The sequence below is a fragment of the Physella acuta genome, unplaced genomic scaffold (assembly GCF_028476545.2).
Source record: "Physella acuta isolate Inbredline_101_S28 unplaced genomic scaffold, ASM2847654v3 ptg000890l, whole genome shotgun sequence".
In the NCBI taxonomy this organism is placed as follows: Eukaryota; Metazoa; Mollusca; class Gastropoda; family Physidae; genus Physella; species Physella acuta.
The window spans coordinates 1,294,385-1,307,512 of NW_026732407.1; the positions used below are offsets into that span (position 1 = coordinate 1,294,385).

Sequence of the window (13,128 nt, forward strand, 5' to 3'; positions counted from 1 at the left end):
TATTAAGGTCTACATGGGCCTATATTTAGTCGTAATTGTTGTCGTCCCCTACTATGTGCGAACATTAAATCAATACACTTATTAATTCAAGTGGAAAAAGCATCGTTTTCGATGTAAATTATTAGATTTTGGTGTCACCCCCACCACGGTCGTTGATTGACTTTCTAGGTATTCGAAATATTTAACAGAAACCGTTTTTCTTCCGTACATTTTGCAGTTGGTGTCACTCCCCCCCCCCCTCCTTTGGTGATAGTTTTAACGTGTGCACAGTTAATAGTAAAGATGTTAATCACATAGTCAGTTATTATGTGAACTAACTTTAATTAATCATTAATTGAACTTGCAAAATGTATATTTCTTTTATATATTTTGCTATTTTTCGCCATGGTGTCACCCCCCCCCCTAAATGGTGTCACTCTGTGCGGTCCACACACCCCGCCCCCGCCTCGCGACTCCTCTAAATAACCAGATAAGGGACGGGACTCTCGCCAGTTTACACATGATATATATATATAAATTTTATTTCGTCGGGGGGGGGGCGGTAGAATTTTACGGGGGGGGGGGGGGGCTTAGCCCCCCCCCCCCGAAGGGATGTCTGGAAGAAACTCTGCCCCCCCCCCCCCTCGAAAATTTCAAGTGCCCCCTGGAGAAAAAAGTCTGGAAGAAACACTGAAAGCAAGTTAATACTAGATTGTAAAAGGACAGACAGAAGGACAGATTCTAGATATAGCATTTTATTTTGTTCACAATATCTGATATTGTGAACAAAATAAAATGCTATATCTAGAATCTCGATATAGATATAGATTATAGATCTAGATCTAATCTTACTAATCGAGTTTTAGTATAGGCATATGTCCTAGGCCTTTATTATTATTATTATTAAAGGGGTCATCCATAAATGACGTCACGCTTTTTTAGACGATTTTTACCTCCCCCCTCCTCTCCGTCACACGTCGTCACAAAAAGCCAGACCCCCCCCCCCTAAAATGACGTCACACATCAGCCTACAACCCCCCCCCCCCCCTCCTCAAAATTGCTGTTGAATTTTTCTTAAAACATCGATATTTTTCCAAAATCTTGTCAGAACTCTGTCAACATAGATTTTGATCAATTCCTATTACAATTTATTGAAACCGTTTTCTAAAACGCGAAATAACGGATAAAACTCGTTTTCTAACATTGCTTTTTTTATAACGCAAAAAAGTGACGTCACACCATCTGACCCCCCCCCCCCTCCCCTCCCTTCCCCTCATCACACACTGTCACAAAATTACGGACCCCCCCCCCCCCCCTCCCCCCTACGAGTGTGACGACATTTATGGACGATCCCAAATGTCGAATAGCTGTTCAATTTTCATTTTAAAAATCTAATCGTTCTTCATAAACAACCCTAACATTTTTCCTATTAGATCTAAATCTAGATTAAAATGCATTGTATCTTTGTCCTTTATTTTTACTTGTAACATTTGGCGTTGTTGCCACACAGACATAGATCTATACGAAACTAGATTTGCTTGTAGCTTTTTATCTACCTCCACGTCGCTATAGAATGAATTTCCGGAAGTTTACTATTTTCCTAAACATAGTAACTGTGTAACCCCTCCCATTCCATTCGTAAGAGGGGGATTTTGTTTAGAAAATATTGACGTTCTAATTCATCGTTTTTGTTTCAGCTATGGCAATATAATTACAGAAGTATATTTTAATTCTATTAACAATCAGGTACAGCTGATTTTTTGCCGAAATTTAGAATTATTTCATCAAGGTTTTTGAGTTCAGTGTCATTTGAGTTAGATCGAGAAATAAAGATTCTGTTTTGAAGTGATAATCATCATAAGACAAGGAAGGAGGAAGGGGGAATTCCGTTCTTTTACTGGGATTGATGACGTGTTTCTTGCTACGCTGGAATCAGACACGAATTTCTGGGTTACGTAAACAGTAATTAAAATAATATTTTGTCTTACCTTGCAGTTTTAATCTGCAATTACGCTCATTACAAAATGGAGTTCGATTCTCCATCAGAAGATGTGTTGGATTTTTTATTTGATGAAAGCTGTGGACTTCTCAACGGAGACATAACACCAAACAATATTGGAAAGCAAACCTTTATGGACAGTTTCAATGATACAAATCTTTTTGAATCTGATACCAGTGTTCACAATTTTACTTTAGTAAGTATTAGTAAGTAAAACTAAAAGACAAGTAGTAGGCCTATTCTAATTTTTTAAAATTTTCTTTAGGCCTAATTATTTCTAGATCTAGATGTAGTAATTAGATGTATAATTTAGTAGACTAATCAATAGTAATAATTAATTATTATTAGCAGATTATCAGAAATAAAATGTAGTTTATTTTGTGTTAGACTGTTAGTGCAGACTATTCTTTGTTACTGTTAAATTAAATCAAAAGTAAATAAGCTCAGTAAACAGCTGTATCTTAAAATAAATTAAAATTAGTCAGGTTCGTCTATAACTAGATCTAGATTCTGTATCAGTTAGTTACAGTTATTGTATTTTTTAAATGTAAAGTCAATGTCTTGAATACTATTTATATTTATATATTTTTAGGGAGACTTGGATCTTTTGAGTGATAATTTGTTTGAAAGTCTTATTAATACTGAACCTGTTTCATCTGTTGATGGTGAACCTCCTACAAAAAGACAAGCATTCCATTCAGATCATGACTATATAGCACACAAGTCACCAAGTGAACATAGCGACAGTGGCATATCAGTTGTTTCAGACGATTCTGGCTTAAGCCCAAAGTTAGAAAAGAATATGACAGATGATCAACTGGAGTATTTTTCCTCTGGATGTTCAGACAAGGGTCTCAGTCCGTCCTACACAGACAATAGCATTTACGATATGTCAGATGACATGAACAGCACTAAGATGAGAGCTGTAACCTCCAGCCAGAGCCACAGCGTTGACACCACAACAGCAGATTTAGATGACTACAAGTTTTCATATGGAAATGATGATGACATATCTATTGACTTTGGTAAGAAGTTTCACTTTTTCTAAAATTTTAGGTAACAATTTTTGCTAGAGATCAGTTTTGTTTTTGACTGTCTTATAAAAATTTTTAAATGAATCTTATGTATTTGAACAATTCTTGATATAGATTTAGTTTTCCTATCAGTTATACTTTTAAAAGTTTTACACTTTGTAACAGTTTCACAGTTTGCAAGTTACTTAAACATTTTAGGTGTCTTTAGAGGCTATTCTGAATAATATTCTTAAAAGTTAAATGGATAATTATAACATAGTAACGTGCAGCAGATAATTTCTGATCCCAGCTACTTGGTACACAAAAGCAGTTATGTTAGCTATTTGGTACAAAGCCAATGGTGTTAATGAACCGGTACTAAACCAGTGGTGTTAATGATTGCAGATCTAGATGACCTGAGTCAGTCAGACATGACATCCGATGTCCACTCAACTGGAACACAGTCAGTCTTCATTTTTAATGGCTCAAGTAAACGGGTCATACCTGTTCAGAGGGCTGCAAAGAAAGATGTTGCCTTACCATTTACAGTCAAAGACATTGATCCTCATGTCTCTAGCTCCTCTAATGTAAGTTACTTTTTTAGTCCCTCATATTCTTATTCCAATCCACATTTCTTTGTTGGTTTATTTATTATTACAGTTGTATATTTTAATGAAATAATTTTTACTCCACAGTTCCCAGAACTTAGACTAACAGATGAAGAGAAAGAGTTACTTGCTAGGGAAGGGGTTACACTCCCAACAAATTTACCTTTAACTCGAGACGAAGAAAGAGTTCTTAAGGCAGTAAGACGGAAAATAAGAAATAAGGTATTTTGCTTTTTTCAAAGCAAATTTTTTAATAAAAAATTTTAAATTATATATATTTGATATTGCTTTGCAGAGGAAGTTAAATATTAGATTTTGATGTAGCCAGGTTGAGTACATTTTGATGGACAAAAACTGTAGTATTGATTTGTGATATGATATTGGTGCTTAGGAAATGAAAATCACAATTAATGGAGAGATAAAGAAATCAAAACTGCAGCTTTAGATATAGATATAAATATAAGTTAACTTTATATAATCCATCCTTTTGATTTCCTGCTAATTACATTCTGTAGAAAGGCAAAAAAAAAAGGAATTTTTTACTGTTATGTCAAGCTTGGTCATAAAACCTGTTAGTGTTTTTTTTTTTTTTGTTTAAGCATTCAACAAAAGTTACATCTATGTTTAGTGGGATTAAATTAAAGTGCGATGTGGAGATTTTATGATCTGCATTTGTATAAAATGTGTAAATATAACTGTTATAGATCTCCGCCAAAGAGAGCCGTAAAAGAAAACAAGGTTATGTGGATGGTCTAGAGCAGAGGGTCAAGCTGTGCACAGCTGAGAACAGAGAGCTCATCAAGAAGGTGGAAACTCTGGAGAAACAGAATGTGTAAGTCAAGATTTCTCTCAGTGCATCAGCCATGTCTACAATATTTTAAATACTGTTTAGTAAATAATCCCTACTGGACCTTAAAATGAAAGCTGTGTCCAATGGCAGAGATGTATTCATTTTGGTTTGTGTTTACAACTTGAAAATTATATAATTTATAATAGAAAAAAAAAAATTCTAGTATTGATTTAAAACTTCACCTTTGTGTTTTGACTACCTTTCACAGATCATTAATTACACAGTTAAAGAGACTTCAGTCTTTAGTGGGAAAATCCAGGATTCCTGCTCAAGCATCTACCTGTGTCATGGTAAGTACAAGATGCAGAGTGTTTTTTCTTTGGTTGCTACATTACAAGAAGCATCCAACAATTACAGTGCATACACTCTCTATAGTTTTTTACTGGTATTTTCAGGTGATGCTGTTGTCATTTGCTTTGTTTATTGTACCAACACTGAACCCATTTGGGACTAATGATGGAACCAACTCACCAAGTGCTGGGTCTAATGTCATCAGAGGTGAATGAAATTATTAATTTTTCCCCTCTAAACCTTAATTTGATCAACCCTTATTTAAATAATCAGTTAATCATCATGTAAAAATTAATTCAGATTAATTGTAGCAAGCTCTAGTGGACTTCTTTCCATCTGTAATTAGTTTTACAATGTTTCAAATAGTAAGATTTATTGCAGTTAAAAGTACCTGTTGTACCTCTACACTGGTACCTGTACCAAAACATTTATACATATACTAAAAGATTGACAAGTTTACTATAACACTGTTGCCTATATTACAACACTTGTAATCCCACAAAAGATTGACAAGTTTACTATAACACTATTGCCTATATTACAACACTTGTAATCCCACAAAAGATTGACAAGTTTACTATAACACTATTGCCTATATTACAACACTTGTAAATTCCACAGGCAAGGCCAGAAGTCTACTTGAACATGAAGGCCCCAGCAGCAATGATGTGGACGAGGATCCTTATGGCGTCAGTTCTCGTATCAACACACCCTGGGACAAACCAGCAGCCCTGCACATGTCTATGCCCAAGATAGAAGATGCTGTCTACATAAAAGATGAGGTTAAGGCTGTTCATAAGTCTGAGGTTGATAACAAAGCTGATCAGATGTTGGATGTAACAGGGAGTGATGTGGCATTAGAGCAACCAGTGGATGGAGTAAGGGAGGCAAACAGGAATCAGAACATTGAAGCTATGAATGGAACCTTGACAGAATCAGTACAACAGACAACATTAACTGTGTAATCAAAAGATCACTTTCCTCTAGTGGATAATTTCTGAGATCACATGAGCCTACATATCAACATTTACATTGTTGATGTCTGATCAATACAATAGTATAATTGACAAACTGATACCGGTAACTATTTATGGATACAAAATTACAAGAAACCAATTTGTAGATTTATAACTATGGAGTATAAAATTGTTTTATTTAAAGAATAGAAGGTAAGGTTGTTTTTTTTTTTCAGCTCATCAATTATTGTTAAACATTTGTTATGAAAATCAGAATAACTGTATAGATGATGAAATGTTAGAAAATAGACTGTAACAAATATCATCATGATTAAGATGCGCATGAGTAACAAATCTCATCATAATAAGAAGCGCATGAGTTAGAAACAGTTTCATGTAAGTGCAGTAGTCAAATATTTCACTCAAATGTGTATGAACTGCTGGTTAATTTTTTTTCACATAACTGACTATTACCCCCGAATTCTAAAAATGGAAAAAATCATTCATCAATTTTGAATATATGCATACTTCATATGTAAAATAATATCATACAGATCATTGATTGAGTCTAATGACCCACATTTTTTTTTTAAATCAGCAAAATTAACAACCTTACTTCATAACTTGTTGCAAGAATTTGTTTGAATGCAAAGGCAGCACTTTTAAAAATGTGTCATACAGTTTCAAATAGTTTATAACCATTTTAGTTAAAGATGAGTAATTGCTTGTTTTATGCAAGTCAGCGTTGTATTGTTGTAAAATTTTACATTGATTATTGTACTGTGGAAAGCAATGCTTGTTTATCATTTTTATGAAAATTTATCATTACACTTTGGCCAAATTGTTGTAGCCTGGCATAATTTTTGTGACAGTAGGCTTGAAAAGCTGGTTCCAAATTTTTGTTGCCAGAAGGCATATTTTTCAACTAAAATTGAATATTTTATAATATTTGTGAAATAAGTACTAAATGACTACTGGTTTTATTAATGCTGGAAATAGTCAAACAAATAATTACTAGTAATATAATTGTAATTTAGCAAACACTTTTATTTTTAATTTGGATTAGTAAAGTCAGGCGTTGTGGTGATAGGGGATGTAATATTATTTAATATAAATGAACTACTTTCACTTTTGTGTATTTTATCTCGGAAAACCTTTGTTCTGACTTTCATTTTTTTACCTTCCCTGGCTATTCTAGTTGACTTAAAAGAGAATTTGCTGGTGGTTTTTGAAAATATTTGAATTGATAAAGTAATTTTATTCGGCTTTTCAACAGCTTATATTTACTACAAAAATATAAGAAAATGACTGTAATTGACGGTTCCCAGACAGCTTAAATTTTTAAAAATGTAACTATAATTTTATCCCTTGCGATATTTTTAAAAAGATAATTTTTAAAATTTACTACGATTACATAGTTTTCAAGCCTATTGTCATCAGTCATAACTTTTCTGTTATTCTTATCTCACTTTTTAATGTCACTCATTTTTTGTTCATACCAAAAAGATGGTATCCCAACATTCTCTGTAGTAGCAATAAACAAATAATTTTAAAAAAACAAGAGCTACCATAGTAGACATGTTGGACAGTGTTTGTGAATATCAATGTTAAAAATAACTGTATACTGACATGTTATCCTCCACTCAAAAAACTGCATGACATTACCTACCCTGGTCTACTACTAATTGACCCTATACCTAAAATGGTTAGGGATACGGAGCTGAATTTGGAAATGGATATTTAATTACAAGTATAAATAAATCTTATGGGGGGTGGGTAGGTAATTGACCTGGAGAATATGTCCTAGACATATGAAGTAAAATGTGTATGTGTAATATTTGTTGCACAAAGTATTTAATGTTTAGTATTAAAAGCTGTTCATATTAATGGAGGTCTGACATTTTTCTTGTAAATATTGGTTTATTTTTATGTATATTTTTAGAATGTTGTTGCTATTACATGTGGTCTTTAATGCTTTATTGAGCAAATGGAGTATGGTTGCTATCAAGTAACTGCAACAAAAATATTTTCAGGCTGTGCTTTTATTTGTTATACCTATATTTTTGTTTCTAATTTTTTACTTTTTGTTGTCCATCTGTGTTCTTGTGTTATATTAATGAAATTTTAAATTGTAAATACTTCATTTTAATAAAACACAATTTCAGTGCATTATTATTTATTGCAAACAGTTTTTTTTAAAAATAACCCTTGTCTGTGAGTGTGACAGAGAAGCAGCAGGATTCATTAAATACGGCAGGACCAATACATCCAATATTAGTTTTAATAGTTTCAATAGCACTTGTATGTTTGATGGAGATAGTGGCTTTGTAAGTTCATGCTTATTTCTCAGCTGACCAGTTATTTTAAAATAATAACATAAATTATTTTAAAAAAACGCACATTTGATAAATTTGATAAGCATTTATTTTATGGAAGAAAATAATCATAATTGTATTAAGAAAATTTTAAAAAGTGACAAATTAAAATAGACTGCTCTGGGAAAAGTTAGTGAGTACTTTAAGATAGATATTATAATGCCCAATAAAGTGGAATTATTAGCTGTCTTAATACACTGAGATAAAAGGTTGGGGTGTTTATCATACTTATGAGGTCAAATAAATACAATAAAAAAATTCCTAGTAAATATGGTTTTAAAAAGGCAGTGGTAAATAAATACAAATGTCCTTACATAAGTACAATCAGTCACTGGCCTACACTTCATCATCATCATTCCTTTGTGGCCCCTGGGGAGTAAAGGGCTGCAACCACACATCTTCTGCGGACTCGGTTTTGGGCTGCTCCCCTAATCTGTGCCTATGTGAGCCAAGCTGTTTTCGCCTCTTCTTCATCCGTTCTTCTCCATGTCTTCATTGGCCAGCACAACCTCCTTTTTCCCTGGGGATTCCATTCCAAAGCATGTTTTGCGATGTTTTCTTTTTCTTTTCTAAATTGTGTGTCTGATCCATCCCCATTTACGGGCCTTCATATCTTTCTCTTTTGGCTGTTGCTTTAAAATTTGCCACAGGTCTTTGTTTGATATTTTGTCTGGCCATCTTATTTTAAGTATATGTCGTAAGCATTTGTTTACGAACGCCTGTAGCCTATCAGTATTTGTCTTCGTAACCCTCCAAGTCTCCGAGCCATGGAGCAGCACTGCTTTGACATTTGTGTTGAAAATCACAATTTTGCTCTGGAGTGACAGGGTCGTGGACCTCCACATCGGGCGCAGTGAGTTGAAGGCACATCTAGCCTTGTTGATACGGCATTTTATGTCCTCGTCTGCTCCCCCGTACTTATTTATCACGCTTCCCATATATGTGAATGTGTTTGTTTCACGTAAATCTTCTCTATTTAGCTGTATGGGCAGGTCCTTACTAAAATAAAAATTGAAAAAAAAAATTGTATTCAATATGCAACAAAAGTCAGTTTAACAAACATGCTTTCATAAAAATGTATTTAAAAAACGTATAATAAGAATTTAAAAGATGTACAACTGGCTAAGGAACAGAATTAAAGGAAAAAAATATTTTCTCTAAATGCAAGTATTTCACATCTTAAGATATTAACAAATTGTAAACACAAGTGTATTTCAAATGTATTTCAACCCAATACAAATAAATAAAATAATATCAATACAAATTTGGATTCTCTTCCAGAGACTGATGGAAGTCAGAGAACATTTTAGGGTCACATAACTGACTTAAAACGTCTGACATGTGTGGTACAGCCTAGTTGATTCTATGTGTGGTACAGCCTAGTTGATTCTATGTGTGGTACAGCCTAGTTGATTCTATATGTGGTACAGCCTAGTTGATTCTATGTGTGGTACAGCCTAGTTGATTCTATGTGTGATGTGGTACAGCCTAGTTGATTCTATATGTGGTACAGCCTAGTTGATTCTATGTGTGGTACAGCCTAGTTGATTCTGTGTGGTACAGCCTAGTTGATTCTATGTGTGGTACAGCCTAGTTGATTCTATGTGTGGTACAGCCTAGTTGATTCTATGTGTGGTACAGCCTAGTTGATTCTATGTGTGATGTGGTACAGCCTAGTTGATTCTATGTGTGGTACAGCCTAGTTGATTCTATGTGTGATGTGGTACAGCCTAGTTGATTCTATATGTGGTACAGCCTAGTTGATTCTATGTGTGGTACAGCCTAGTTGATTCTATGTGTGGTACAGCCTAGTTGATTCTATATGTGGTACAGCCTAGTTGATTCTATGTGTGGTACAGCCTAGTTGATTCTATGTGTGATGTGGTACAGCCTAATTGATTCTATGTGTGGTACAGCATGGTTGATTCTATGTGTGGTGTGGTACAGCCTAGTTGATTCTATGTGTGGTACAGCCTAGTTGATTCTATATGTGGTACAGCCTAGTTGATTCTATGTGTGGTACAGCCTAAATGATTCTATGTGTGGTACAGCATAGTTGATTCTATGTGTGGTGTGGTACAGCCTAGTTGATTCTATGTGTGGTACAGCCTAGTTGATTCTATGTGTGATGTGGTACAGCCTAGTTGATTCTATGTGTGGTACAGCCTAGTTGATTCTATGTGTGGTGTGGTACAGCCTCGTTGATTCTATGTGTGGTACAGCCTAGTTGATTCTATGTGTGGTACAGCCTAAATGATTCTATGTGTGGTACAGCCTAGTTGATTCTATGTGTGGTACAGCCTAAATGATTCTATGTGTGGTACAGCCTAGTTGATTCTATGTGTGATGTGGTACAGCCTAATTGATTCTATGTGTGGTACAGCCTAGTTGATTCTATGTGTGATGTGGTACAGCCTAGTTGATTCTATGTGTGGTACAGCCTAGTTGATTCTATGTGTGGTACAGCCTAGTTGATTCTATGTGTGGTACAGCCTAGTTGATTCTATGTGTGGTACAGCCTAGTTGATTCTATGTGTGGTACAGCCTAGTTGATTCTATGTGTGATGTGGTACAGCCTAGTTGATTCTATATGTGGTACAGCCTAGTTGATTCTATGTGTGGTACAGCCTAGTTGATTCTATGTGTGGTACAGCCTAAATCATTCTATGTGTGGTACAGCCTAGTTGATTCTATGTGTGGTACAGCCTAGTTGATTCTATGTGTGGTACAGCCTAGTTGATTCTATGTGTGATGTGGTACAGCCTAGTTGATTCTATGTGTGATGTGGTACAGCCTAGTTGATTCTATGTGTGGTACAGCCTATTTGATTCTATGTGTGGTACAGCCTAAATCATTCTATGTGTGGTACAGCCTAGTTGATTCTATGTGTGATGTGGTACAGCCTAATTGATTCTATGTGTGGTACAGCCTAGTTGATTCTATGTGTGATGTGGTACAGCCTAATTGATTCTATGTGTGGTACAGCCTAGTTGATTCTATGTGTGGTACAGCCTAGTTGATTCTATGTGTGATGTGGTACAGCTTAGTTGATTCTATGTGTGATGTGGTACAGCCTAGTTGATTCTATGTGTGGTACAGCCTATTTGATTCTATGTGTGGTACAGCCTAGTTGATTCTATGTGTGGTACAGCCTAGTTGATTCTATGTGTGGTACAGCCTAGTTGATTCTATGTGTGGTACAACCTAGTTGATTCTGTGTGGTACAGCCTAGTTAATTCTATGTGTGGTACAGCCTAGTTGATTCTATGTGTGGTACAGCCTAGTTGATTCTATGTGTGGTACAGCCTAGTTGATTCTATGTGTGGTACAGCCTAGTTGATCCTATGTGTGGTACAGCCTAGTTGATTCTATGTGTGATGTGGTACAGCCTATTTGATTCTATGTGTGGTACAGCCTAGTTGATTCTATGTGTGGTACAGCCTAATTGATTCTATGTGTGGTACAGCCTAGTTGATTCTATGTGTGGTACAGCCTAGTTGATTCTATGTGTGATGTGGTACAGCCTATTTGATTCTATGTGTGGTACAGCCTAGTTGATTCTATGTGTGGTACAGCCTAATTGATTCTATGTGTGGTACAGCCTAGTTGATTCTATGTGTGGTACAGCCTAGTTGATTCTATGTGTGATGTGGTACAGCCTATTTGATTCTATGTGTGGTACAGCCTAGTTGATTCTATGTGTGGTACAGCCTAATTGATTCTATGTGTGGTACAGCCTAGTTGATTCTATGTGTGGTACAGCCTAGTTGATTCTATGTGTGATGTGGTACAGCCTAGTTGATTCTGTGTGGTACAGCCTAGTTAATTCTATGTGTGGTACAGCCTAGTTGATTCTATGTGTGATGTGGTAATAGCCTAGTTGATTCTATGTGTGGTACAGCCTAGTTGATTCTGTGTGTGGTACAGCCTAGTTGATTCTATGTGTGGTACAGCCTAGTTGATTCTATGTGTGATGTGGTAATAGCCTAGTTGATTCTATGTGTGGTACAGCCTAGTTGATTCTGTGTGTGGTACAGCCTAGTTGATTCTATGTGTGGTACAGCCTAGTTGATTCTATGTGTGGTACAGCCTAGTTGATTCTATGTGTGGTACAGCCTAGTTGATTCTATGTGTGGTACAGCCTAGTTGATTCTATATGTGGTACAGCCTAGTTGATTCTATGTGTGGTACAGCCTAATTGATTCTATGTGTGGTACAGCCTAGTTGATTCTATGTGTGGTACAGCCTAAATGATTCTATGTGTGGTACAGCCTAAATCATTCTATGTGTGGTACAGCCTAGTTGATTCTATGTGTGGTACAGCCTAATTGATTCTATGTGTGGTACAGCCTAGTTGATTCTATGTGTGATGTGGTACAGCCTAGTTGATTCTATGTGTGATGTGGTACAGCCTAGTTGATTCTATGTGTGATGTGGTACAGCCTAGTTGATTCTATGTGTGGTACAGCCTATTTGATTCTATGTGTGGTACAGCCTAGTTGATTCTATGTGTGGTACAGCCTAGTTGATTCTATGTGTGGTACAGCCTAGTTGATTCTATGTGTGGTACAGCCTAGTTGATTCTATGTGTGGTACAGCCTAGTTGATTCTATGTGTGGTACAGCCTAAATGATTCTATGTGTGGTACAGCCTAAATCATTCTATGTGTGGTACAGCCTAGTTGATTCTATGTGTGGTACAGCCTAGTTGATTCTATGTGTGATGTGGTACAGCTTAGTTGATTCTATGTGTGATGTGGTACAGCCTAGTTGATTCTATGTGTGGTACAGCCTATTTGATTCTATGTGTGGTACAGCCTAGTTGATTCTATGTGTGGTACAGCCTAGTTGATTCTATGTGTGGTACAGCCTAGTTGATTCTATGTGTGGTACAACCTAGTTGATTCTGTGTGGTACAGCCTAGTTAATTCTATGTGTGGTACAGCCTAGTTGATTCTATGTGTGGTACAGCCTAGTTGATTCTATGTGTGGTACAGCCTAGTTGATTCTATGTGTGGTACAGCCTAGTTGATCCTATGTGTGGTACAGCCTAGTTGA

General features: G+C 35.7%; 1 protein-coding gene across 1 annotated transcript; it reads left to right on the forward strand.

The window, feature by feature from the left end:
- The first annotated feature begins 1,579 nt into the window (after positions 1-1,579).
- Positions 1,580-7,868, forward strand: LOC131952781 (cyclic AMP-responsive element-binding protein 3). The gene is made up of 9 exons (XM_059315604.1): positions 1,580-1,725; positions 1,975-2,174; positions 2,571-3,003; positions 3,397-3,578; positions 3,687-3,821; positions 4,304-4,431; positions 4,658-4,739; positions 4,845-4,947; positions 5,362-7,868. The coding sequence occupies exons 2-9, from the start codon at positions 2,004-2,006 to the stop codon at positions 5,703-5,705; spliced, it is 1,578 nt and encodes a 525-aa protein (XP_059171587.1). The 5' UTR covers positions 1,580-1,725; positions 1,975-2,003; the 3' UTR covers positions 5,706-7,868.
- The last annotated feature ends 5,260 nt before the right edge of the window (positions 7,869-13,128 follow it).